At 40.2% G+C, this 24,268-nt stretch overlaps 2 protein-coding genes across 8 annotated transcripts in view; one reads left to right on the forward strand and one right to left on the reverse strand.

Annotated features, from left to right (window-relative positions):
• MYO6 (myosin VI) overlaps positions 1–24,268 on the reverse strand; it is a 106,404-nt gene that overhangs the window by 69,499 nt on the left and 12,637 nt on the right. For all 6 annotated transcript variants that reach the window (XR_014508883.1, XM_083431145.1, XM_083431144.1 and 3 more), the window contains exons 2-3: positions 5,278–5,410; positions 152–221 (exon numbers count right to left, since the gene is read on the reverse strand). Coding sequence is in view for 5 of the 6 variants with exons in the window: in XM_083431145.1 (XP_083287271.1) it covers positions 152–221; positions 5,278–5,394 (187 nt within the window). In the remaining variant the exon portion in view is untranslated. The remainder of the gene's footprint in view (positions 1–151; positions 222–5,277; positions 5,411–24,268) is intronic.
• Positions 4,666–16,201, forward strand: LOC310673190 (uncharacterized protein). Of its 2 annotated transcripts, XM_083431221.1 has the most exons (4): positions 4,666–4,825; positions 5,075–5,161; positions 6,494–6,547; positions 15,847–16,201. In XM_083431221.1, the coding sequence occupies exons 1-4, from the start codon at positions 4,780–4,782 to the stop codon at positions 15,930–15,932; spliced, it is 273 nt and encodes a 90-aa protein (XP_083287347.1). In that variant the 5' UTR covers positions 4,666–4,779; the 3' UTR covers positions 15,933–16,201. The 2 variants fall into 2 exon arrangements, 1 of the variants encoding a protein (XP_083287347.1); XR_014508888.1 differs by lacking the exon at positions 15,847–16,201 and having other exon boundaries at positions 4,666–4,915; positions 6,494–6,696.

Here is a 24,268-nt window from a genome sequence, read left to right on the forward strand (position 1 = left end):
AGACCCAAATCACTCTTTCAAGCAGAGTCTGGATCACAAGACAATATACATCCTGTCTTCAGATAACTATAGCATATGGGTTAACTGCAAAAATTAAAGATCTGAATGGGGAAATAAGTACATCTTGCCAGGTTTTACAACTTTCACTTACAATTATCTTCCACATCCTTCTTACTGTCTTCTTCTGCAGGAAAGACTTGGTTGATAGCAGCATGAAAGGTCTGTAATTGAAAAAGGAGGTAATGTTGGCTTCAGCTATCAATTGAGAAGATATATGAAGAAACAATTTACATGAGAGCACTTTATTTAAAAACTGAGCTGCACGGGGGGAGAGGGGAGGTTCAGACATACCCATGTCAGTTTTTCTGACACACAGAATGCTAATGCCATTCAGATATCACTCAGAAATACAATAAAATAAATCGGGGAACACTACAGATTGAGGCTACTGCATTTGTGTTAATGGTCATGAGTTCCAACCTAAGAAGTGTGGCAAACATACGGCAGCGCATGGCTTAGTCCCATCTAGATTGGATTATTGCAAAGCTCTCTACTGGGACTTCATCTGAAGAGTCTTTGGAAACCTCAGTTGAGCCAGTGTGCATCTGCAAGGATGTTGGAGATGACTGACCATTGGTCCATATTACCTTCCCTTGTCCTCCTCAAGTTAGGCAAACCAAGGTATCTTTCTTTGATTTCAAACATCCTGGATGTTTCATTTAATTGAGCAGCAAAACTGTTATATTTTGCCTACATCTACATCTCACTTTCCAATTTGTGATGTTGCAGGTTGGGTTAATAAAGACTTTAAATGTAATTCAGTCTTCAGAAACATTCCAGTTAAAACAAACTGCAACCATGCACCACCATATCAAATATTTTGTCGACTGCGGGTTACACACCTGACAACAACAGAACTGCTAATAATAACACTTGATAGGCCCCAAACCCTTCTACTCATACACAAGGTTTTTGAAACGGCCCTTCTCTAGAGCAAGCCCACAACACCTCTGGAAGCCCTCCCACAAGGACCTCAGTATGGCACCCCAAGGGTGCTAGAAGCTGCTACAGGAAAGGACTAGTGTCCTCTTCCCTTTGTGCAAATTGTACACGTTCCACCAAAGAGAAGAGAGGTGGGAAGTTTATGTGGGTGACATTCTATGCAAACTTGAAATTGGTTGAAATGCAACCAATTTATTTTAAACAAGCAATTACACGTCAATGCAGACATTAAAATAAACATATGGTTCCACTGAGATCAAAAGAGGATCAGTTTTGTCGAGAAGAAAGCAGACGGCAGAGGGGGATAAAGAGCTCATGCTAAGTAAGACATATAGACAGTCCTAATATACTAGATCCTTTAGCATACATTTTAAACACATTTCCTAGATTACACATGTATATTTGCAGTGCTTGAGCATGTGTTTTTACTTCTGTGTATCAGCTGCCCCTCTCACCGGGGTACGGCTTTATTGAAAATGGTTTTCAGACACCTCACATCTGAGATTCTTTGAAAAATGATTCTTAAAAAGACATTAGAATTAAAATAAATTATAAATAAAGGCTATCACTGTCATCCGCTTAAAAAGTGATATCCAAATAAAAATGTTTCACAAGGCTTCACAAGTTGACTTTCAGCACAATTCAGTAAAATTTAGCTATGACCAAGTCCCATTAAAATAAATGGGATTTAAGCTACGAGTGAATGTCTGATTCTATCCCATTATCAGAGATCACTTGATTTCCAAAAACATACCCCTTATCTGCAATGCTGGTCGGGATTCAGCCAACATGTTAATCACATTAATTTTCATGGAGAAAAAATGAAGTTTAATTTAATGTAATATCAAAATACCACGTGACATTTATATAGCATTTCCATATTTTCAAGCTGCTTCACTTACATGATCTTGCAGAAATCCTTATAATAACCCCATAAGGTCGATTAGCATTATTTACCTGCAGAAGCAGGACTAAGACCAAGAGAATGGCTTGCCTCAGGAGACCTAGTGAACTCACAGTCCTACATGAACTCACAGACACAAAATGGTTCTTAGTGCGGACTGCTCTGGTCTAATTCAAGTGAGGAAAAAGTATATTAACAGCTAAATAAGGCTCAAATGGGGACACGCCCATGTCTCATGGCAACACCTTCTGGAAGCCTGCATTTACTGAGAAAGAAATTGGACATATTTACAACACCCGCAACATTTTCTTGAGTCAAAATGAGAGTACCCCTAAACATTTATTTAGAAAAAAGCACTGATTATGCCTGAGGAAAACCCACCAACTTCCTTCTCACCAGACTTCTTCCTTAGGAGATACACCTAGCTTCCCTGGCAGAAGGAAGCCTGTGGCTTCACCTCTTGACCTACAACTAGGATTTCCACCAACCATCAATGCGTTATTATTTGTTTTGGAGTCTTACATTCCAAATTTAGATATACAAAGGGTAAAAATAAATAAACCTACAACCTATTGATTTTCTGTACATTGTTTACCTGTGCCTCATGGATTCTTTGTGAGTCACGCAACAGGAACAGTTGCTCTTTTAAAAAACTGCTACAAAATAGAAACCTTTTCAAAATAATAACCATATTTATTAATAGCATTACTAACTTCAGGGAACTCTAGACATTATTTTAACCTCTGGCCCTCCAGATGTTGCCCAATTACAACTACCACCTGACCCAGCAAGTGTGGTCAATGGACAGAGCTGACAGGAGTTGGAGTTTGGCAACTTTTGGAAGGCCCAAGATGTATGACTGCAGCTGAAAATGGCAGCTAACTATCTAGCTTCCCCAAGTAACACCTAGTACAATTTGCCTTGCGTTACAATGTCACAACTTCCCACGTTTTGCACCACCAACAAACGATGGAAGGTGAGGGAAATCCATATTGTGGTGTCACAATATGAAGTAAGCTGCACCGGGCATTGAGTCAGATTCAAACTTAGTTAGTAAACTTTGGTCCTAATGTAATCAATCAGACTTAAAACATGGCTAACTTGATCCACTGATTTCAATTAAGCCTAAGTATGGTGCAGGACACAAATACTTTGCTAGAGTGCCGTTGCCAGTGTGCCCCACCCAAGAGGCTCTGCTGCTGTCACCACCACTCTATACTGATACCTCACTTATGGAACTCCTTCCCATTGGACGTACAACTGGATCTCTCAATATTGTATTTTAAGAAACTTTTAAAGTTGGGCTTTTGGAGGGAGATGAGGTATTAGGGCTGTTTTGAACCCTTGACAGTGTCCTCTGAGGTCACTTAATTTTAATGTTAAATTTAAGGACATTTTAATGTATACTGTAGTTCCGTTGTGTGGTTTTATATTATGATGCACACCGCTCTGCAGTCTTCAGATAAAAGGAGGTCCGCAAATAAACTAACAATAATTTATATTACTACTAATACTGCCAGTATTACTACCACCATTAGTAGTTAAGTCTGGACCCAACCCATTATGGGAGAGAAGTGAGCAGAAGCATGACCATGATTTTCAGTGTCTATTACAGATTTACGTACAGCAGTCTAGTTGTAATCTACCTAGAAATAAAGTAGCTCCAGATCCCAGATATATACTGTGCATAAATTGGTATGAAACACGACATTTGCCAAGTATTCTTACAGAGACAATTAGCAATGTGAGTAACAATTTCACCGAACAAGTATCTCTTACAAACTAAAATTAAATACATCGTGACAGCTAAAGTCTTGTTAATAGATCCATCTTAGCTTTAACATTGAACCAAGTTACCGTATCAATTTAAGTGACAGCGATAACAAAGGTGTAACCCTTCCGGTTTTCTGTGGCCTACATCCACTTTGCCTCTGAAGAGGTGCTGAATCTTAAACAGACACATCAAAATCATTGCTATGACATTTCTCAACGAGCCTCTTACAGCCGTTGCCTCACAATCCAGCAGATTCTCAAGTATTATTGTCTCCCATGAATGGTGCTTAAACATGCTGAAAAGTCCCAACAATTGTTCATACAGCATCGATTAATCTCAATTTTCTCAAAGAAGTATCCACAATGATTTTATAATGGATAATTTAAGACTAGAGAGCTATAGATTCATAGAATTGTAGAGCTGGAAGGGATTCTGACACTGTAAAGTACTGCTCTTCCAGAAAATATAGGTCTTTCACTTGGGTGGGACATAAGATTGACAACAAGAATACATTCAAGATTAAGTTGCCCAAAGGTGCATTATAGTAACACTTCGTGGCTGCTTGTTATATCTCATAAAAGACAAAAATACAGTGGTACCTCAGGTTAAGTACTTAATTTGTTCCAGAGGTCTGTTCTTAACCTGAAACTGTTCTTAACCTGAAGCACCACTTTAGCTAATGGGTCCTCCTGCTGCTGCCACGCCGCCGGTGCACGAATTCTGTTCTCATCCTGAAGCCAAGTTCTTAACCTGAAGCACTATTTCTGGGTTAGCAGAGTCTGTAACCTGAAGCATATGTAACCTGAGGAACCACTGTATACCATATTGGCCTGAATAAGCCTCACTTCTTCCCCAAATTCCGACCATGAAAAGTTACAAGTGCAGCTTATATTCACGACATTACGGTATGCAGCCAGGAGCGTGGGGCAAGCAGCGGCAGGAGCGCAGCAGGAGCGCAGCAGGAGCGTGGCACCCGCCCCACACGTAGTCCCCCGTCCTCTCCCCCAAGGCCAGGAAGGGAGAGAGCAAGGAAGGGGAAAGGCCACCAGCAACACAACATGGCTCCCCCCGCCCAGTATGCAGCCAGGAGCAGCAAGGAATGGAGCGGCTTATATTTGGGTGTGGCTTATATACGGGCCAATACGGTAGGTTTTCCTGAGGAATGATCAATCACCTGAAAAAATCTGGATCTTGACCAACTCACCCAACCACAACAACTTCCAGTTTAAAACTAGGTACATGATAAGGCAGAGAACTTTGATCAGAGTAGGAAATGCAGAAAAGAAAGCAGTGTATTTACAAGTCCCCATATGGCATAGTACACATTTCCTACTTCCGCTTTCAGAGGCCTTAACAGAACTGTGTACTTTGGAATACTTCCCCCCCCCCAACAGCAGGCCATAACACAGATGAAGCCACTGAGTGGAGCTTCAAAGGCAGTCTGGCACCCCAAGTCATGTGTCATAGGAACAAAGCTGTAAGTAAGATCAATATTCTAAATTACTTGACAAACAGCCTCAGCCTCATTGCATACACCTTCTCTTCAACTAAGACAATTTCTTCAAAGGTTTGTAATCACCTTTTTGGAGATACTTACCTTGCCTTTTTGATTTAGAGGTTCAATTGTTAAGGTATCAGGGCCAATATCCACAATCAATCCCATCTGAAACCCATCAGTCGCGTGCGGAGCCCAGACAGGCTTCCCATCCTCCATTTTGAGGAGTTATTTTCTATAGAGAGAAGGGGAAAAAATGAAGGTAAATCAATCAGCCATCCGGTAAGATTCTCCTTACATGTTTAACACTGCAGGTATATTCCAAATATTTGGAGAAGGAAAAGGTCTAGCTCAGCCACTTCTTAGGAAAGGTTATACTAACTCAAGTAGCATGTGCTGATTTCAGTTTCCCAGTTCTCCAAACACACAAAATGAGGGGATACAACTGAGTTGAGAAATATTTAACAAATATTTTTGCATTTATCAGAGCTTGAATAATGACTGGACTCCAAATCCCTGTGGAGTTGCTGTAGAGTTGCTAAAACTAAGGAGGTATGAATTTGATCAGTCCCCTCAATGAGAGAGCCATGCTGCTTTAAGTAATATTTTCTGAGGAAAGGCTATGGATTGTTCTCACACTTCAAAGACTAAACTTTGTTCCATTTAGCAGTGTAGATCCTATGTCTTTTAAATGTTCCAGTGCTTGGGGTTTTGTTTTGTTTTTTAGTTCCTGTTTACTTGACTTTCAACACATGTGGGCATTACACCCACATCTTTCTCAGTTCTCTTCTCAGGAACTGGAGATAGGAGGATAACAACCACAACGCTAATTCTACAATAAGACAGATGGAAGACAGATAGAAAGTGTGAATATTATATTTAAAACCCAATACATTAGGCAGGAGTTATTAAGGTGCAAAAGTCTGAGAATAAAATCCCTAACAGTCTAGTAGAAAAAGTCATGATGAATACAAAGAGTGGGCTTCTGGTCCAATAGCAATACTTCAGTTTGTCTCTTGAACGAAGCAACTGAAAGAGGCAGTTGATACATAAAATGGATCTTTTTTATTTAAGCATGGTTCTATAAATTTCTAACTATGTATAGCATTGCATTGCATCATATCATATCCATTTTGGATCAAGATTACACAGCTTAAAATTAATCTAATACTCTTGGCAAGCTATTTGTCAACTCACATCCACACTATTAAATACAAAGCGTCCTGCAGTAATTCCACTGGTAATTAAATACACTCAAATCTCCGCTTAACAAACAACCTTTTTTTCTTGTCCCTTTATTACTGATTTATTATTTCAGATCTACATAAGGACTCAGGCCAAGAGATCCGAAGCATCTATGACAGAAAAACAGGTATCATATTTATGCATCTAAACTATTTAGTATGCTGATCCAAAACATATTTTATGATGGTAATAAAAAAAAGTGCCGTCTACTTAGAACTTCCCCTTCACAAACGCTGCCGAAATTTATGTAACACAGCAAGTGAATATTGGTGGACCTTTTCCGGTGTTTGATGTTTCTCATTCTATATGTCAAATTTGCAAAGCCGAGGTTTTATTGCTAAGTTCAGCGACTCTTATCGAGAGAGAGACAGCTCCATTCTTCAGAATGAAAAAATGTATACAAGTTACAGGGAAACACCGCAATGTAGATGGGCAAGTTTGCCTCAAGAGGCATTCAGGTTCTTTTTGAAGTGCTTCACTTTGATTTGTTCCTCCAAATCTAAAAGGCAAATTGGGATTTCACAAGAGAATTTTCCAAAAGTAAAACTGACAGAAAAAGGAAATAAACAGCATTCACCCTTTCACCACACACGCCAAGAATTGTGCGCTTCCCAATTGCCTCTTGGGAGACTCTTACTGAGATTTCAAAGGAGCAGCTGTAACATGGGGGGGAAATGTCTCAACGTTCCATTGCGCACACAGCTCTTGTACAGAAACATGACCTTAAATTCAAGGAGTTTGCAATGAACTTCTATCCTGGCAATCCTCAAACTGTTTTGTTTTGACAAATTTCAACAAATTTTAAAATAAAAAGACTTTTTTGTGTTGCTATGGAAGCAACTAATTTATTTACTTAAAATGTGCATTAAAATTTTGGGGAGAGAGGAGACATCTTGTAGGCAATCTAACCTGGCGCCTCGCTTGATGCAGGAGAGAGAGATCATATTACATATATGTATACTAAGCACACATACAACTGTTTTCATATATAGCATTGTTTTCAAATGTTTGTAATTTTTGTATATGGAATTGTTTCAAATTGATTTATATGTGGACCTGTTTTTAACTGCTTCTACGGCTTTACGGCTGTAATTGTTCATTTGACTAATAAGTGCATTTTATTGCCCAGGGACTTATGGGAAAGGGCAGGTAATGTTTAGGGGTACTCTCATTTTGACTCCAAGAAAATCACCATTTTATAGTTCGAATTGGGGAAAATAAATACAGTAAATGGACAAAAGTACAAAGATTCACAAAATGTTTAGAGGTATGTGTACCCCTGCACCCCCCCCCCCTGAAAAAAGCACTGTATATACCCATAAATGTACATATTCACATAAAGGCAGAGAATTCTGAACAGGGTGTTGACAGACTATCACATGGAGAATACATGCACTGAGTGGCCAATCCCAACTTTTGGATTACATGACTGACGCTGCCCATGCCTTCATGTAAATATGCCACAGTCTTTTAACTACACTGTATTTAAACTGTTTTTGGATCTCGCCCCTCTCCCCCACCCTCAATGGTTGTTTCATTCTTCTGACTCCCAGCTGTGGCAACTTCTGTGTCACTCAAAAACAAAACCCTATTGTAAGATTTGTGTGTGCGTGATGAAACGTTGTGACACAATAAATCAGTTAGAAAATATTCTGCCACAAAGTGCCAGTCATCAGTCATAAAAGCCCCTCAATTACCTCAAAGTAGTTTCCTTCCTTTTTTAACCTGCAGCAGTGCACAAATGTAGACATTATCGCTAGGCAATAATGGAGCTACATTGGACAGGAAGGGCTCACATATCCTTCCTTTAAAAAGGCCTGCCAAACAAGCAGATTTTTCACTCCTACGAGTAAGGAGAGAGCCATAACAGGCACTGAAATCATACTGAGGTGATAGGAGTCAAGCTCAGCTTGATCAGAGACATTCCCACAAGAGTGGCGACAGTCGGCAGCAGTCCCTCAACAGCAGAGGTGGAAAGGGAATAAGGCTGAATTTGCTTCTAGAGGAAAGAAATCTTGTCAAATAGCTTTCTCCTGTGAGGCAGCTGCCTCAGGCAACACACGTTAGGCAATATTTTACTGACAAGATACCTCCCCTTCTTTAATTGAATTTTGCATTCTGGTTTTTACCACAGAGGACAAGGGTGCTACCATATGCGTTTTCTTCATCTCAGGCATTAGAATGTGCTTGGGCTGGTCCTACTGGGCTGAGGTGAACAGGAATATAGGCAGAACTGGGAGAAACAGGTGCCCAAATGTTACCATGGTTTGAACATGGCCGCTGCATCGAAGGAGCCATAGAGCTGCATCAAGTCGTAACTGCCACAGCCTCTGGGAAGAGGCTTCAAGAACTGTGATCTCCGGTGCTCTGGAGTTGTCTATAAATTTGGAATCCAAAAGCCATTCTACACATTCCCTTGCTCCAGTTCAGAAGGTGGCTTAGAGATGATTGAGAAGAAGGTGCAACGTCAGGGCTCTCCTCTTTTGCCCATGTGGACAGGAAAAGAGCCAAAGCTGGATTAAACCAATTACCCTTACATATGAACTGGGGGAAAGGATAGTGGAGCACACAAGCCCAAGGCTCATCGTAGGTCATTCAAATCATCTAAATGTGGAACATGTGGCCCTCCAGATGTTGCTGAGCTACCACCTCCACCATCCCTGATCATTAGGCATGCTTGCTGAGGCTGACAGAAGTTGGAATCCAACAACATCTGGAGGGCCACAGGTGCCAGACCCAAGCCACAGAAGGCAGTAGTGGAATTCTGCCTTATTTCAGAATGCTGATGGGTTGTGTACGATTATTTTTAAATGTTTGTCCAATCAGAAAGAAGTACTCTGCATATATATATGCAGAGTACTTCTCTGCAACCAATATATGGGGAGGGGGGAGCTTAGAACAGTCCTCTCCCTGCTAACTTATTACATGCACAATTGTTGTTGTTGTTTTTTTAAAAAATAGGAGAGCAGTAACACACACAAACACAAACACACACAAAATGAATCTCTGCATACACAATTTGGCACTCTACCATCTAATTCTGCATTACATAAAGTTCTAAAAAGCACTGGATTTCTGTATGGGCATTTCCCCCAACTCAAGGGGAAAATAATATGGAATGTATAGAATCCCTGCTTCCAGACCACAAAAAAACCCCAGAGATGCCTGCAAATGCTTTCAATCCGTAAATGGCCTTATTAATCGCAAGGACAGAAGAAAGACTTCAGCTTTTGCCAGCAAAACTAAAGCTTGCAGAACCTTAAGTATTAAACATGAGCACTTTTGTCCACAAAATGAAAGTTTGTGGCTCTACACTGTGAAGTCAAGTCCAGTTTATGTTAACTTGGAAGCCTTCAGCTACATTCCAAGCAGTTCACAACACCCGATTATCCTGGTCATGTGTGCTGAGCAACATAGAGCAAATCCTTTTGAACAACATCTGTATTCAGTCAGACCTGGCCGGTGGCCATATTTATTTCTTTATTTAGAACTGTACAAATCAGATATAAGCCACATTTTCTGTAGGTTGAAATATATTCAATTCCTTCATAACTTTGGGCTCCACTTTTTATCCAACCTCCAATCATCCAGTAGCCACAGTAGCTCCAAGGTCAAGAAGCAAGTTTTTACCACTAACTAGGTGCCTATGAGAAGTTAACTGGCTCCTAAATTTTGCATACACTAAAAATCCAATGCTATGAATGGTAATGGCTCTTTAGAATATTGAAAGTGTATTGGATCTAAAGAGGCCATGACTTTCACTAGCCCCTGATTTATTTTTAGCATACAGTACTTGGAGAACAACATTCATTTCGGACAACCACGAAAACCAAAGGAACATTGTTACCAGGGCACACACTGCCATTTCTCCAGATGTTCAAGTAGGCTGCACAAGCAAGCTACCCTGAAATTAAAATGTATAATCTCTTAACCACCAGGCCTACAATAAAAGGTCAGTTAGTTGTCTGAGGAAGTAGTCACTTTTTAAATTCCAGTTCCACAAAGTAGGAACTTCAATTCATTTGTTTACTCAAGAGACTCCTTTTTTCCATTGACAAAACAGACTATTTCTTTCCCTGATGCCACATTTGTGTCCAACAATTGAGCTATTATACACTACTGAAATTAAACCAGGGCGTTTGCAATGGTTTCTTATTTACTATCAATTCAACCTAATGTGAGGATATTTTTGTTCGCACTTCAAACTGTGCCTTTACACATAGTTGAGTCATAAGCCTTTATTTTATGAGTTTACAGAGCTCTTTTACAGAGCTGCTATACATCTGGAATTTCCCTGACACAGCTGGGATTTGTCCATCGAAAATGGCGTCCAGGTGGAATGTTTGAAAAGCGGGCGTATGGCAGCCCATACAGGAAGTGTGGTTTTGTGATGTGTGTTGTTTTTTGAGATTCCCCTAAAAATAGGTTAAAAACTTCATTTTTGGAGGGGGGGTTAAAAAAAAAAAGCAAAGCTCAAGAACTTTTGTGTCCGGATTTTCACATTTTGAAATATGGTAACCATATCTTTTATGATATAGAACTTTTCAACTACTGGAACCTATACTGTTTCCTTAATTTGTTTTTAATAAATTAATAAAGGGGCCTGTGATTCTTTTTTAAAAAAAACTGAACTGCTGCCAATTAATGTGTCTAATTTTGTTTTGTTGTTTTGTTTTAATAATTTTTATTGAATGATTTTATGTTACAAAAAACAATACAGCCATACCACCACAAACATAATAAAGAAATAAAAATTACATACATCAATATTTAGTTTGTTATTTGTTATTTACTGTCTTATTTCCTCCCAAACATTGCATACAAAAACACTCATATGTGCAGACACCCACACACCCACACCCGAAATGATAATAATGAAAGTAAATATTTTTCCAACTTTTATCTTCCAAGATCTTTTCTTCAACTTTGACTGCCTTTTTTCTTCAACTTTGACTTCCTAATTTTGTTTTGAACTGTATTGTAGTTTTATTATACCTTGTATGAGGTGTGTCCCTAATGGTAACCTATGATTACGGTAACTTTATAAATTTATTTATAAAACAAATATCAAACATAATTCAGTATTAAGCATGTGCCACAATACTGTGGTACAAATATGCATCTATCATAAGTGTATTTCAGTTTTGATTAGTTATTCATAGCTTCTGGCAAACACTATTATTTTGGACGTATTTCACTACTGATCGTTTTAGTTGCGATTCTATGCAAGCATCTGCCCTCCAGATGTTCCCATGCCCATCAGCCACAGTCAACATGGCCAATGGTCAGAGCTGCTGGTAGTCTAGAAACATCAGGAAAGTCACAGGTTCTCCATCCCCATTTTATACCTTCATAATTCCAACACGTGTAAATATCTGAATCACTGAAAATGGCCTTGCACATGTGCCCTCTGATCAGCAACTCAGTGAGAAACAGCCAACAAACAGGCAGCTGTCTAAAACCTGGGTGAACCAGATAAATTTCTTTGGGCCTGTTAATTAAGAATAGTGTACTATATAGCATTATCCTTTGAGAATGAATTCCCCATGTAATTGCATATTATATGAAAAGTATACCTTTTCACTGCTTCAAACACTTATCCTGTCAAAACAGGATAACATCCCTTAGATGTTCTTGGGCTGGAAAATAGCCTGCACCTCAGATAAAGGCATTATGGTTTGGTTTTGGTTTTATTTAAAAACGTTTCTAAACAACTTAAGATCTTTAAAACCTCTAAGTGCAATATAAATATAATATAAACACTTTGCACAATATAAATAAAGTATCCATTAAAACAGAAATACAGCCAAAATCAATAAAACAATATGAAAGCACAGAAAAGCAAATAAAACAGATTTGGGAGTTTCATACACATAAATCAGGGTCCAATTTTATGGGTGACAGGAAATCCGGGCAAAAAAGTAAGTCTTTACAAGATGTCTGAAGCAACTGTTTCACATATCATGGGGAAGGACATTCCACAAAACAGGGGAAACAGCAGAACATGCCTGTTCCCCAGATGATCGAAGTGAACTTGCAGGTCTACACAGGGGTCGTTGGTCTTTCAGGCAACCTGATCCTAAGTTGTTCAGGGCTTCAACATGGCTTGCAGCTGATTGCAGCCAATGTCGTTGCCCTGGCACAGGTGTAACATGCGAGTGCTCAGGTGTTTCGCTCAACACCCTGGCTGCAGCTTCCAGACCAATCCTAAAGGCAAGCCCTACATAGAGTGCATTACAGTAGTCCAATTTTAAGATTACAATGACTAAGCTAGCCAGGAAAGGGCATAGTTGGCACACCAACCTAAGCTGGTAATAGGTGCTCCTCACCACAGAAGACACCTGAGCTTTCAATGGCTGAGATTGACCTAGGAACACCACCAAACTATACACCTGTTCTTTTGGAAGAAGTGGACCCCTGTCCAGAACTGAATCCTATGTCTATTATATCCAGAGCTAGCACTAATAAAGAGGCAGTTAGAGATTTGATGCTGGTGAACTGTCAGGGCGTGGTGGGTAGAAGCCCTGAAAACAATATGTGATTATTTACTTCCATGCATTCTCTCACTGTATCTTACACTATCGTTGTACAGGCATATCTAATCAAATATTGGCCCTTTATATTAATTAGGCATCCACAGTTTCATTACTTATGTTATTGTTTCTGTTTTTAGTAGGGGGTCTTGGATTATCCTAAGACTTGAGCAATCCTACTGCAAGTAATAAGTGAATTTCTGTTGTGGTTGCAATTTCTAGCTCTAATATCAAACATTTATTAAAAGTGCACTGAATTATTTATCTAATGCCACTGACTTGGTCTATCAAATGGTCTAAGGAGAGGAGAGTGGGGGATATAATGGGAGCTGAAAGGCGATTTGATGAGCAGCATAGTTTTAAATTAAGCTGAAATTTTATTTTTATTTTCATTTCTATACCGCTTTGTATTTTTTTTGAGGGGGGGGAATCTCAAAGCGGTTTATGATCTACTTTAAAACATCAAATAAAACAATCCAGCATAAAACACTGCTGAAGAAAGTGAAGCATACTATGGCATAAAAGAGCAAATTGTAAAAAATCCTTTATAGATGCCATGGGCTGCAACCATGTAGAAATTCGTGCTTGGGAATCAACTGAACTACATGCAAAAACTTACCTTGGCTCTTATAAACACTCCATTCCATAATTCCCGTCCATTCACCATGTTGGCTTGGACTGATGGGAGCTAGAGTTCAAAAACATCTGCAGGGCATCACATCGGCTATCGCCCGAGTGATAGTACAACTCATACCCTCTTCTTTCTAGTTATCTTCCCACAGCTAAAATAATTTTTGTATAATGAACAGGAAGAGGTTACAAATCTTTCCAAGAGTGAAATCATAGCGATGCATTCCCCTTGGAAATTGGCGCTTGCTTGCACATCCGTTTGGTGACGCTACAAGCAGTAATTTCATGACATCAAGAGGATTCATTCCTGCACATAAATCTCAGCAAATTGCAGCCTTTGCCATCTGAACATTTTTTTTTATGCTTTACTGCATCCAGTATGCTACATTTGCCTTTTTTTTCTTTTTGCCACTGTAACACATGAGTAGTTATCAGATAGCTTTGGGTTCCTAGGTAGCAGATCTAACCAAAAAGCAAAGGTTATCATTAGTCCCTAAATCCATCACAATATGCACTCTTCCACAAGATTTCACTATCTTTCTGTTACTCCATCTTAACCTACATAAGCTTGCCACTTCTGCTATTAATTAAAAATACCTTCCAGTGTGATGCCATCTACAAATCTCACCAACCATATCACTATTTTTACCAAAGGTCACCTGTTAAAATATTGAATACATGGAACGAAGGACTGATCCCAGAAAAGTCTCTTCACATAATAACTTTTGGATTATGTCAGGCAGTTCCTCACCTATTTGAGAAACCAGGATAAAGCTCATTGAAGCCCATGGGTTGGGCATTCATGAAGAAATCTGCTAGTCTCAAAGCCTAATCAGACAGAAAGACTTTGAACAATAGAACTGTACCAATAACAGCCCCAGTGGCAGCATATAGTTTCCTCCCAAACAGGTATAGACTTGACCGGTAGACAATAAATGGTAATGCAAAAAGTAAACACAGACACCCTGGCCTATAACAGAAGTTCCAAAATCCACATTACCGGAATACCTTTATTAGGCTGGCTAAAATGTCACCATAGGGTGCAAGCTTTCAAGTTCTCCGGAACTCGTCCGTCACAGAGTCTGCATTTATTCAGATCCCTAACACAGAATGGAGGAAGAGGCACAAACATTCAAATGGGTCTCTATTAGTTGCTGCTCAAGTTTCAAGCTGCACCAAGTAAAAAATAAAAAGCTCTTGGCTTTAAGTAATGGAATGATCACATACAGAAAATTCTGCTATGCATATTCAGATCTCATATGGTAGATGACTGGTCAACCAGCCATCTCAAGGCACTGTCGCTCCAACAACTCCCAACTAAAGAGCTTCATCTCTTCGGCAGCCCAGCCTGTGACCCAGTTTTAAGTGTTCGCTTCACCACATTCTTACGGAAAGTGTTGCTCTTCACTAACTACATTATGAAGCGAAAGTCACCAGATGACTTGCAGCCCATCATGCAGCAAGTTTGCCTGTCTCCAATTTATGTCAGTAACAGGCAGAGGACAGAATTCCGTTTTACACCTTGGCACTGTGGAGGGCAGGGAAACACTTGTGCCAACACTTTACCCCATGGTAAAAGTTAAGCGTAGACTAGAGTCTGGCTGCATACACACCAAACATCTAAAGCACATGACTTCCCCCAGAGAATTCCATGTTGGGAATTGTAGCTATGCGATGGGTAAACTCCAGTTCCAAGAACTCTTTACAGGAAGTCACGTGTTCTAAATGCTTTTTTTCTGGGGGGACACAGGGCTACGCATACCCCTAAACATTTTGTGAATCTAAGTTTAGCCTCATTGAGGGGCAATATTTCAATATGAGTAGGAAAACGAGAGTTACCCCTAAACATTTTGGGATATGCCATAACACAGCTAAGTCAACACAGCTTCCTGGGCTAACACTAGCATTAGCAACATAATCATTAGCGCAGTAAATGCATGAGCTTGCTTACAATAGTGGCGTGTCTCGTAGGCGTTGTCTTGCAGGTGTGACAGTGGCCTTTAGAGAGCAGCTTACAGGAAAGAGGTTGCATCACCCGGACACCCATGCGATTAGGAATACTGCTTGTTAAATGACTTCGCACTTTTCTGGCGAGCTCACAATGAGGACTACATTTAGAAGCAGCAAATTAGGATTTGCGCACACATACAAACCTATAGTTACCGGTGACTTACTTCCCCTCCCTTGCCGGTTTAATGAAAAGATTAACAAAGCAAACACAAAAGTGTGCTTATATAAATGCTCGATTTCTATTTTTAAAAAGGAGACAAAGGAGCTGAAAAAGTACCCTTGGAACCAGATGCCCTCATCTCCTACTCCCCGACGTGTGCTGAAATTATTTGGAGATGAGGGAATTGCACTCTTCACCTGCTCAGAGGCACTTTCATCTATTTTCACTTCACATGAGCAAGGGGAGCCCACATTGGCCAAACTATGCCCTATGGACTGTCATTTGGCAGTGACACGGAAACGAGCTTTTTCTGCTTGCCCCTGCCCTTTGGAATGTTCTTCCTCCTGCTATATGGGAATGCTTCTTCCATTGTTTGTTTTATGTGTCTTTTAAAGACCTAGTTCTTTGTCCAGGTTTTCCCTGACCACTAAATTTAGTTATTGAAGCTGGATCCTGCATTTGGTCATTCTGACTTGAATTTTATCTACCGTTATAGATAATGGCAACCCGGCCAGATGGGCGGAGTATAAATAATAAAAGTACTTAATTTTTTTAAAAAATATTATTATTATAGTGATGTTGGGATTAATTGTTTTATGTTATTGTTTTTATATACTGAGTTTTTCACATCACTTAAAAGAATGTTTTCCTTAATATTAAGCTGGTTACAAATGTTCTTAATACTTTAGCGCTGAGCACTGGCACCAAATACACATACTAAGGCAAAAGGAAAAGGAAATTAAGTTATGGCAAGACGGAAAGGAAACTAAATTCTGCATCTACACACAATTCTTGCAGAATGTGTTCAGTTGGGAGCATCATAACGGCCATGGTGAAAATCTTTTTTCTTTTTTTAAGGCGGGACGGAAGAGACACCCAGAACTAAAAAGATAGCAGTTGGTCTTGACAGCAAAATATTCAAGGAAATAAGTGGGGGGCTGCGTGTTATCTACACGGAGGAGGAGGAGAAAAGGGAGGGAGCATGACAATAACGTCCAAATATGTATATATAGAAGAATGTCAAAAGTTTCCAGATGCCATATGGAACAATTAGCAAGGGCCCTACATAGGGTGACCATAACATGACTCAGACTATCTCCATGACACCTACATTCCATTCAGTGTCACACAGCAGAGGCTGGAAACTTCAAGGCTGCTTTCCCTTCTGGTTAACTTTACAAAATGCACGCACCAATAGCAAGAAGAGAAGCAAGAGGCATTATCAGAGTTCATGGACACCATTCCAGCCAGGCAAAAACATTCAGGGTGTGAAGTGAGGATTGTGGCCTGGGGAAAGTTCCAAGGGCCAGACAGAGAGGGCTGAAGGGGCACATTTGTCCCAGGGACATGAGGTCCCCAAACCCATTATACAACTATTCCACACCCACAGAAATCCATGCCACCTCATGATTGGTGAGTTAAAGATTATTGCAGAAAGAGACTGTTGTAATTCCTGTCAGTGACAAACCTTTTGGCAGGCTTTCACACATTTCAGCTGGGAGGAAGAACCAGTCATTACTGGCGTCACCATGGACTTTGCTTCCCTAGACTCCACTTGCACACACACAAGACTTGGGAATCCCTCCTTGTACTTCTGAGACTCTCCAAACCTCAGTGTGAGGTGAGAAACTGAACGCCTCTTCCTCTGTTACCCCAGATATCCTGGGAGTGTGCAAATAACTTAGAACAGAAGCAGGGACTCTGCTATCCAGAACAAAATAAGACCTCTTGTGCCTCTGAGTTCTCTGTGATGTATGAAGAGCCTACAGAAGAGAAAGGGACTCTCATTTCATATGATCAACCAAGAACTGTGGTCACCACTAGTCATCTGCAAAACCCCTGGCAAGCTGGTAGCCAAGGGACAGTTGTTTATTTAAAGTGTACATTAGACTGTGTCTAGAACAAAATGGAAAAAAGACTGCTTTAAAAATAAGCGGGGTGTGTAATCATTTTTAATTATTCCACTGCTATCCCTTATCAGGACAACCCAATTAATTGCTGCTTTTATGCTTTCCCCTAGAGTAAAAGAGTGGCTCTAGAACCTTTCTCCAAAACATAATTAGATCAACTGCTGTCAGTCACCACAGCATCTCTGTGTTTTGTTATTTGCTGCATTTAAACCTATTATCTTGTTAATCCATTAGGGAGGAGAATAAAGCCAAAATAATTCTTAAATGTGCTTCAAACAAACTTAAATGGCTTAGACTTGTTAAACTGGAACCTTCTGTGGCTGTAAGAGCACATTCACACCCACCCTGGCTATGAAATGTTATTTAAAAAAAAGAAGAAATTTAAGTATCATTTCCCTTCCATTGCCAATACCTAGCCAACAACTACTCATCCATTTCAGCTTCCCAAATGTATTTGTTAAAATTACCCAACAGCCCTAGAACAGCGCTGGGGAAGCTTTGACCTCCAGATCTTGTTAGACCACAACTGGCATCTTCCCTGACCATGCTTGCTGTGTCCACAACATTGGGAGCAGAGGTAGTCAATGCCACATTCTCCAGAAGGTTTTGACTACAACTCCCATCAGCCCTAGCCAGCATGGCCAATGGCCAGGAATGACAGCAACTGTAGTCCATAATTTATAGATGACACCCCATTGGTTATCCCTCATCTGGAGGGCCAGGGCAGCCAAGAAGTCACTCCAATATTTCATTCAAACTTTTAAAGGTATCCTCTACAAGGGATTCTCTTTTATACAACAAACCTTATGAAAATATGACAAATACACTGCTGGGAAAGGGAGTCAGGACCAACACTTACTATAAACTTTATGTGCATTTTCACACTGTTACCTTATTATATATAATTTTGATCTGCATGGATGTTGTTTGAAACACTAAGCTCCTAAACATTCAATTCTTGGAGGAGGTTGCAATCTCAGAGGACAAATCACCACCCAAGCCAAACTTTCAATTTTCTTACATTTGCTGAGCAAAACTCTTCACTATCACTCTGAGAATACACAGCTATTCCCAACATGACATTCTAAGAAGATGACTTACATCCTGCAATAATTACAAGTCGTTCATAATAGGCAAGAAGACGCAGATCAATTCAGACAGTCTAGTCCCACTTACACCAGAAAACCAAAACAAAGCTATTAACGTAAGTAAGGATCACCCATTGACACCATAATAATGGGCCTAGAGCTTCCACCCACTCTTCATTGTGACTCAAATTACCTCTGAGTGGCCACACCCTTTATTAAAAGTAAAGACAGATCAAAGGGTAGTGAGACAATTATTTTTAACTCGTGAATCTATTAGAGAAGTCATTTCCAAGGTATTCACTTTATGCTTATCAAGAGTCACCCCAGTGGACAAGCTGCCCTGACATACAGCTTGTCTACCACTATCAGTCTTGCTTGACATTGTGGAGTCTACAACGTACAGCCACCAAGATGCATAGGATGTGTTGCAGGATGCACAAGGTAGCCCAATGCCAGGGACCGTCTGGACACTGAGGAGTGGTGGCTGGGTACTGATGAGTGGAAACCGGGAGAAGGGGTGTTGTTGGAGATTGACTTGGAAGAAGGAATCCGTGATCTGGGGAAGCCTGTAGCAGCCAGCAGATGAGAGTCAGAAGCAGGAGAAGCTGCAGGATTGGAGAGTGAAGCACAAGTGCAGGAGTCTGGAGAGATAGGTCAGCCTGGTATAGAGTCTAAGGCTTCCATGCCTCCTCCTCCTGCCCCCACCTCTCCTGCTCCACTGTCTCCCAAGACCATAGAGGACTGAAGAGGGAGGAGCAGAAACAGGTTACATGCAGGTGTAGTCTTCGCCTGCTTGCGTGCAGCTTGGGTGGGGGAAGATATAGAAGCTGAGGTTGGTTGGAAGGGCTCTCTGTTGCTGCATCGGCCTCATTGGGTGCACACCTAGGAGTAGCTGAAAGTCAGAGGACCGATGGACCTGCCTTTTCCTAACTTGTAAGTGTGCTTTTATAAAGAGTTGATTCCTCACTCTGGACATTCCTTGCCTGGCAGTGCTGTGTCAGGCATGGTCAATGCTCCATGGGAACTAGCACCATGCCCTGGAACATTCAACAACACACAAGAACTACAGAGCAGCTAAACTGACATGGAAGAGGCATTCTGAAGGTAGAAAGTAAGGAAATCATTGTATTATCTTAACAGTCCATATATAGCTTGGAACCCACATTTTCTTTTCTTTCTAGCACTTCTCCCAAATGGCTCCCAACAGCCAAACAGCAAAATAATGATTTTTTTAAAAAGTCTATATAGTCACTTAGTAACACAAAATGTAGACAGATCACTTCCAACTACTAGATTATTTCATTTCTTTTCAATGGGAGTGCTACAGGGTGTTCTGGGTTATTTTAGTTTCAAAGTCATTAACAGGTGCTATTTAACTTGCCTTACAACTGGGCATGCCCAGGAAGCATACCTCTTGCATGAAAGTAACTTGACGAGCCAGGGATTTGCAAATTAATCAGAACAGCCAATCACTCTGAACCAAACTGGGTAGATTTTAATATGTAGGCATTTCTCGACAACAAGATTTAGTAATGAAAGGAGTTATTACTAAAAATGGTTGTCTACTAAGGAAGCCCAAGTATAGTTTCTGCCCATACTCTTGAGCAACCTTCCTCAACCAAGTACTTTCCAGATGCTTCTGGATTTGAATTCCCATCAGCCCCAGCCAGCATGACCAGTGGTCAGGACTGATCAGAGTTGGGAGTCCAGAACTTCTAGAGCGCACTCAGGTGTGGGAGTCTGCTTCACTGCTTTTCTTCATTTACAGAAAAGTGCATTTAAAAACCATTGTATATTAGCCATCAGACACTCAGAATGGGAAACATAAGTCACTGATCCAGCACATTCTCACAAGCTACAGTGATAGACTGGCATTGCCAATACCACTGCCTCAAATGTATTCAGCATAAATATTTAGGACTTGGTTGCTGAGTGACCATTTCAAAGAAAATATTACTGTTTTTATAAGTAATATAAATATATATATCTTCAGGGATTTAATCCTATCCAAAAGGATCATATGGTTACACAGTCACTTCAGTGACCAGAAGACTATTCTTATTTTACACATTTGATAAAGATCACACAAAGTCATAACAGGACAAACTGTTTTTAATTAAGTTTGTCATTCAAAAAGTACAAACAAATGTTTGTTTTAAAAAAATAATAATGCATGGGCATTCTCTCAATGCTGCTTTTGTCCAAGAAGAACAGACAGTTCTTTCTCACACAGTACACAAATAAGAATATTTATATATCAATACATTAAAACAATGTTTTAAATACAATGGCTAAGATCCAAAAAACTACATTAGGTGTGCTCAGCAGTCTGGACATGCTCAGTGGGATTTTTTTAATATATTCACTTCTCCTTTGAACAGTAGATCCCCCCTCACACTATATTGCAAATGGTTTTTAAGAGGGGTTTTTTCAGTTTCAGAAGAGCTTTGCCATGTGTCCAAGGGCAGCTCTGCAAAAGGCAAAGTACCAGGCTCATTTGACTGTGGGGAAGTAGTTGTCCAGCATCCAAAAAAGCACACAATATATTTTTACATAGCTTATTGAGCCAATGTACTTTCTCCTCTTTGAATCAGTCTTCCAATGACAGCCTAGAACTGTACCTCCCAGATGTTTTGGACTACAACTCCCATCATCCCCAGTCATTGGCCATGCTGTAGTAACACACTGGAGAAAGCTAGTCTAGAGGGATTGACAAACTAATCCAGTGTATCTCAATAAACATTTCCACATAGGTTGCATTCAGTAAAAGGTCTCAAATACAAGCTTTTCAGAAAACAGTGGGGATCATATTCACAGTAGCAAAGAACACTAAAGGGAGCATAAAGCTGGTTCTCTGTCAAATTCAATATTTATTTGGATTTTATGAATATGGCATGGTTTTCCTCGTCACATTTGAATTGGTTCTTTGTCCAAGTTGCTCAAAGCAGAGTTCATTTAACTTTATTCTTGGATTCACCCTGTGGGTTAATTTAAGTAATACACTATGTGGCATTGGGCAAATGAAGTAATATCAGGCAATGTACATTTGTGACTCTTTCCAATCATAATCCTACGAGTGAACACATCTCACAAATACAAGCTGTTCATTTAAAAGCAATAATGAATATTAGTCTTAACATTATGACAGTCCACATGAAGGATGGGAAAGCAGCTAATCGCAGCAGCCAATTAAATGGAATAACCTCAAAGGAAGAAGTCTCCAGTCTGAACCTCACCTGTGCTAAGGGGCTTTAGGCAAGCTACTTTCACAGCATCTGCAATATGGGGGGATATTAATATAGACAGAGTTGTTGTAAGGAATGCAACAATATAATGCATGTGAAGTTCTGTAAACACTTGAAATTCCTATAAGAATATTAGTCCGTGGATTTCAAAGCGTTTACCATGAGTATGATTAAATGTTAGAGATCACCTTCTATTTCCACTGAAACATGCTTAGGGCCCAGCCACAAATTTTCATTTAGATTCCACAAAGCCAAAGAAAAATGTATTTGGGGTTGTGGTTTCTCTCTCTCTCTCTCTCTTTCTTCTTCTTCTTCTTCTTCTTCTTCTTCTTCTTCTTCTTCTTCTCCTCCGAGTTGTAGTTTCTAGGTGTATTTTTCCTTTGCCACCATGGGGATCAATTTTCTGCCTCAAAGAACCTACTTTTTCAGTAATGTTGACTAATATATTCAACACTGTATGCAATTCAAATTAGTTCTCTCACCAGAGACAGATTTATCCTGAGAGATTAGCTGTGCCAAAACAAACTGGAAAAGTCCCTGGATAGTCTTCACTCTTCAATATCATGCTACCCTACCATAAACAGAACTCAAGAACACAGATGATTCTTCCACAACTTTTGTACTATCAAATTTTTATCCTTGTAAAAGCCTACTTGCTATTCCTTTAAGCATTCCATGCTTAAAATGCAAAGGAGATTGCCATTTATTTCCAGCAGATGGACTAAAACGGCTTAAGGTTTTCATCTGCCTCTTAGGATCTCCTAGTCCTATTAGTCTGTTTTCATTAAAAATTTACCAGGCTGAAATATTGTGTTTCTGCCTTTGAGGCCATTAGAGGAAACCAAGTACATGCTCTACCTGACTGAGAATGAAGAGCTACAGTGAAAAGCTAGGTGAGCCACAAAATGCCCTTAGCAAATATACATATTTGGCAGACGTATGAGAAGAATTGCTTATAGAACTGATGTCGAAACTGGTTTTATTTTGGCAAATTATGTGCAAAAATAGAAGAAGAAATCTATTAGTATTGTTATTTTCTAAATTTGTATACTGCCTTCATCTGAAGATCACAGGGTGGTTCACAACATAAAAATACAAAACAAAAACAAACCAATAATCTGAGAGCAGACCATCCTAATAGGTCCCCCACCTCTGCAGAGGCTGTAAGGTGCTGAAAGCCTAAACCTCAAAAGGAAGTGATCTGGCCAGGACAAGGGACTAATTACCCCACTTTCAGATCACCCTCTGCCTGCCCTGTTGGGAAACAAACCAAGGCCCAGAGTGTGGTTTGCCACATCCATTGGGCCAGTGATGTTGATCCGTGATGGTCATCATGGCAGCTATGAAGTTCTGAGCCACCCCAGAGCCTGTAGCCTCAGCAGAGATGTTGAAACCAGCATTCTGGGAATCTTCAACACTGCGTCTCTGCCAGCTCAGGCAGGGAGACTGCTGGGTAGTGAGGCGGGTGTTAAACCAGCAGAATCCCTAATCTGTCCCAATTGCCCAATGCCAGAAACACACACTCTAGATCCCGTCTCAGTTGGGACAGAGAGCCTGGAGAAAGAGACAGAATCTCTATAGACTACAGCAACTCCCCCTCCTCGACTCTCAAGTCTGCCCCGATGCAGCATCAAGTACCCAGGTGGGCACAAGTGGGTGAGACCAACCAGATCTGTCTCATCAGATCGTGGATGAGGGAGGTTTTACTCAGAGCTGAGCAACAGCAGCTGCAGAACCAAGGGCTGGCTGATAGGACAACCACGATTCCCCAGGAACCACAATTCCCTAGCCTGACCCACCTCAACACCATACTTCCCTTTGCCCAGAGCCATTGCGATTAGTCTCAACCCTGCTCCCCTAGCTCTTCCCTTCCCATGTATATCTTACATCCCTTAATTTTAAAAAACGATAACAGCTATGTAGAATTACATTTATACATCATTTAAAACTAAAGAAATAAGACTAAACATTCTAAAGCAGCTGACAATTTTACCCACTCAGCCTTCTTGATACAGATATAAGTAAAAGGTGAGGGTTGCCACTTCAAAACAAGATGCTTTCGCTTGAATGTGTCCTTGAGACACGGCTTTTTGCATGAAGCACTTTTAACTAAATACTTTTCTATGCCAACTGTACTCACAACTGTACTCACATCTACTTATCTCAAACAGGAAGTGGAATCGCACACAGAGAGTAGAGGCAAATGGCCATCAAAAACCTGCTTCTGATATTCATGCAAAACTCATTTAAATGCAACCTATTCCTGCACATT

Source organism: Podarcis tiliguerta, assembly GCF_965153285.1.
Source record: "Podarcis tiliguerta genome assembly, chromosome: 3".
Taxonomy (NCBI): Eukaryota; Metazoa; Chordata; class Lepidosauria; order Squamata; family Lacertidae; genus Podarcis; species Podarcis tiliguerta.

Excerpts from the sequence above, each read along its gene's own strand:
- LOC310673190 (XM_083431221.1), top strand. The coding sequence starts at position 4,780 with ATGGAGCGGCTTATATTTGGGTGTGGCTTATATACGGGCCAATACG. Across the intron at positions 4,826-5,074 it reads CTTATATACGGGCCAATACG|CAGGCCATAACACAGATGAA; the intron begins GTAGGTTTTCCT and ends CCCCCCCAACAG. Across the intron at positions 6,548-15,846 it reads CATCTATGACAGAAAAACAG|GAGACAAAGGAGCTGAAAAA; the intron begins GTATCATATTTA and ends ATTTTTAAAAAG.